Raw genomic sequence first — 3,023 nt, forward strand, 5'->3', positions numbered from 1 at the left:
TCTGGTGACACGTCTCCTCACGCCTGCAGGAACTTCCACTGTTGGGTGGAGGCCTGGATGAAGAGAGAGGACCTCCCCCCAGGACACGACGGCTGGCAGGTCTTAGACCCCACCCCCCAGGAGCGCAGTGAGGGTACGGTCCGAGGACAGCGGCGTCCGCGCCGGGTCCGTCCACGGTGCTGATTGTGTTTGGGCTCTCCAGGGGAGTTCTGCTGTGGCCCGTGTCCAGTGGCCGCCATCAAGGAGGGCAACCTGGGCGTGAAGTACGACGCTCCCTTCGTGTTCGCGGAGGTGAACGCCGACATCGTCCACTGGATCACGTACGCAGACGGCCGGCGGCAGAAGGTGACCACAGGTGCTCCTCCGGTTTATTCCAAAGTTTCTGGTGAAAAACTGCTGGACTTGATTCTGACAGATCAGGGAGGACCAGGGGAACGTGGGGAGGAACATCAGCACCAAAAGTGTGTTTGGCGACGCCAGAGAAGACGTCACCCGGCTCTACAAATACCCCGAAGGTAACGAGACACCTGAGCCAGTCGGGGAAGAAGCCCTTCAGGACCCAGGACAGGGGCCACACGTTGGACCTGGAGTCGTCCTGGAGGCCATCCAGGTCCGTCCTGGTTCTGAACCCCTCCCCTTCTGTTTCCTGTTCGCTGCTGCAGGTTCCAGGAAGGAGAGGGAGGTGTACGTGAAGGCGGGGCGGCGGCTGACAGAACCGGGCGGCGAGCAGACGCCAGAACCGCTGCAGCTGTCCATCAAACACGCCACGCCTGTGTTCGGGACCGACTTCGATGTGATGGTGGAGGTGGGAGCGGCGGCGGCACCTGCACAGGTGCCTCAGGTCGGTCTCCTGATGTCTGAGTCCAGGGTTGGTGTGTGTGCAGGTGGAGAACGTCCAAGGCTCCGGGGCTGGAGGCCAACTGACGGTTCTGGCCAAAGCTGTAACTTACAACGCTCTGTTCCGGGGGGAGTGCAAGAGACGGTCGGTGGGCGTGCACGTGCACGCTCACGCAGGTTGGTGCTTCCAGGGTCGGGGTCGGGGTCGGGGTCAGGGTCAGGGTCGGGGTTAGAGTCAGGGTCGGGGTCTGGGTCAGGGTCAGGGTCAGGGTTAGAGTCAGGGTCAGGGTCAGGGTCAGGGTTAGAGTCAGGGTCTGGGTCGGGGTTAGAGTCAGGGTCAGGGTCTGGGTTTGGGTCAGGGTCAGGGTTAGAGTCAGAGTCAGGGTCGGGGTCATGGTCAGGGTCAGGGTTAGAGTCAGGGTCTGGGTTTGGGTCGGGGTCAGGGTCAGGGTTAGAGTCAGAGTCAGGGTCGGGGTCATGGTCAGGGTCAGGGTTAGAGTCAGGGTCTGGGTTAGAGTCAGGGTCTGGGTTTGGGTCGGGGTCTGGCTCTGGCTCTGGGTCAGGGTCTGGCTCTGGCTCTGGGTTAGAGTCAGGGTTTGGGTCGGGGTCAGGGTCTGGGTCGGGGTCTGGCTCTGGGTTAGAGTCAGAGTCAGAGTCAGGGTCAGGGTCTGGGTCAGGGTTAGAGTCAGGGTCTGGGTCAGGGTCTGGGTCAGGGTCTGGGTCATGGTCGGGGTCAGGGTCTGGCTCTGGGTTAGAGTCAGAGTCATGGTCGGGGTCAGGGTCAGGGTCGGGGTCGGGGTCTGGCTCTGGGTCGGTTCTGATGGTCTGTCCAGTCCACAGGGAGGTTCTGCGCCTGCGTTACGCCGACTACGCCACCTGTGTCTCTGAGCACCACCTGATCAGGGTGGAGGCCTTCCTGACGCCCACAGGCCGCCGCCCCGTCATGGCGGTGGCCAACATCTCCCTCAGCTCACCTGAACTCCTGGTGCAGGTGAGTGCACGGGTCCTGGTGGGACGGCGCACGGCCCGGAGCATCATGTGACCGATCATGTGCTCCTGCAGGTCCCTGGAAAAGCTGTTGTGTGGGAAAGCGTGAGCGCCCACATCTCCTTCGCCAACCCTCTCCCCGTGCCTCTGAGGGGCGGCGTCTTCACGGTGGAGGGGGCGGGACTTCTGCCCGCTACCCAGGTCCAAGTCAAGTAAGTGACCCAGCAGCTAAACCACTGATGATGGGACGGAGAAGGGTCTCATGGCTCTCCTCTCTTCCTCTAGGGATTCTGTAGCTCCAGGCCAGAAGCTGTCCGTCACGCTGTCCTTCTCCCCGATGCGGACCGGCGTCAGGAGGCTCCTGGTGGACTTTGACTCCGACAGACTGAAGGACGTGAAGGGCGTCACCACCGTGGTCGTCCACAAACAGCCCCCCCAGATGGCCTCGCGTGACTAAGGAGGACGGAATGGATAACACAGGAGCCAGGAGCCTGCACCAGACTGGACCCAGGAGCCCTGATGGACCCTGATGGATCCTGAGGAGCCCTGATGGATCCTGAGGGGCCCTGATGGACCCCTGATGGATCCTGAGGGGCCCTGATGGACCCCTGATGGATCCTGAGGGGCCCTGATGGACCCTGAGGAGCCCTGATGGACCCTGAGGGGCCCTGATGGATCCTGAGGAGCCCTGATGGACCCTGAGGAGCCCTGATGGACCCTGAGGAGCCCTGATGGATCCTGAGGAGCCCTGATGGACCCTGATGGACCCTGAGGAGCCCTGATGGATCCTGAGGGGCCCTGATGGACCCTGAGGAGCCCTGATGGACTCTGAGGGACCCTGAAAGAACAGCTCACTGGTGGACTCAGACGTGCCTGTTAGCTGAGCGCTAGCTCTGCTAAACCTGCTAGCTTGCTGTTTCCTGGATGTGACCTGCAGATGAGAGGAACTGATGCGTCTGGCTGAAGGTTTCGTTGGGTCTCGGCTAAACTTGAGTTGCTCCTTAAATCAATTGTTATTCTCAGATTCTAATAAATCTCTGGCTCCTGCGTGAGGATCCTTCCATTCTTGAGTAGATCTCCACAGATCCCAGCGCCCGCCCCCTGGTGGCCAATCAGAAAACAGCCTTTTGGTGGTGACGGGGGGTTAGCTCCTACCTGGTCATGGGGGGGGGGCCTTGAGACAGACATGGACACAGCTG

At 61.5% G+C, this 3,023-nt stretch overlaps 1 protein-coding gene across 3 annotated transcripts in view; it reads left to right on the forward strand.

Annotated features, from left to right (window-relative positions):
• Nucleotides 1–2,812, forward strand: part of tgm2l (transglutaminase 2, like) — a 6,266-nt gene extending 3,454 nt beyond the window's left edge. For all 3 annotated transcript variants that reach the window (XM_029832031.1, XM_029832030.1, XM_029832032.1), the window contains 8 exons: nt 30–133; nt 203–345; nt 416–515; nt 663–805; nt 885–1,014; nt 1,671–1,828; nt 1,900–2,036; nt 2,110–2,812. In XM_029832031.1, coding sequence (XP_029687891.1) covers nt 30–133; nt 203–345; nt 416–515; nt 663–805; nt 885–1,014; nt 1,671–1,828; nt 1,900–2,036; nt 2,110–2,281 — 1,087 coding nt within the window. In that variant the 3' untranslated portion in view covers nt 2,282–2,812. The remainder of the gene's footprint in view (nt 1–29; nt 134–202; nt 346–415; nt 516–662; nt 806–884; nt 1,015–1,670; nt 1,829–1,899; nt 2,037–2,109) is intronic.
• The last annotated feature ends 211 nt before the right edge of the window (nt 2,813–3,023 follow it).

This window comes from Takifugu rubripes, unplaced genomic scaffold (genome assembly GCF_901000725.2).
Source record: "Takifugu rubripes unplaced genomic scaffold, fTakRub1.2, whole genome shotgun sequence".
In the NCBI taxonomy this organism is placed as follows: domain Eukaryota; kingdom Metazoa; phylum Chordata; class Actinopteri; order Tetraodontiformes; family Tetraodontidae; genus Takifugu; species Takifugu rubripes.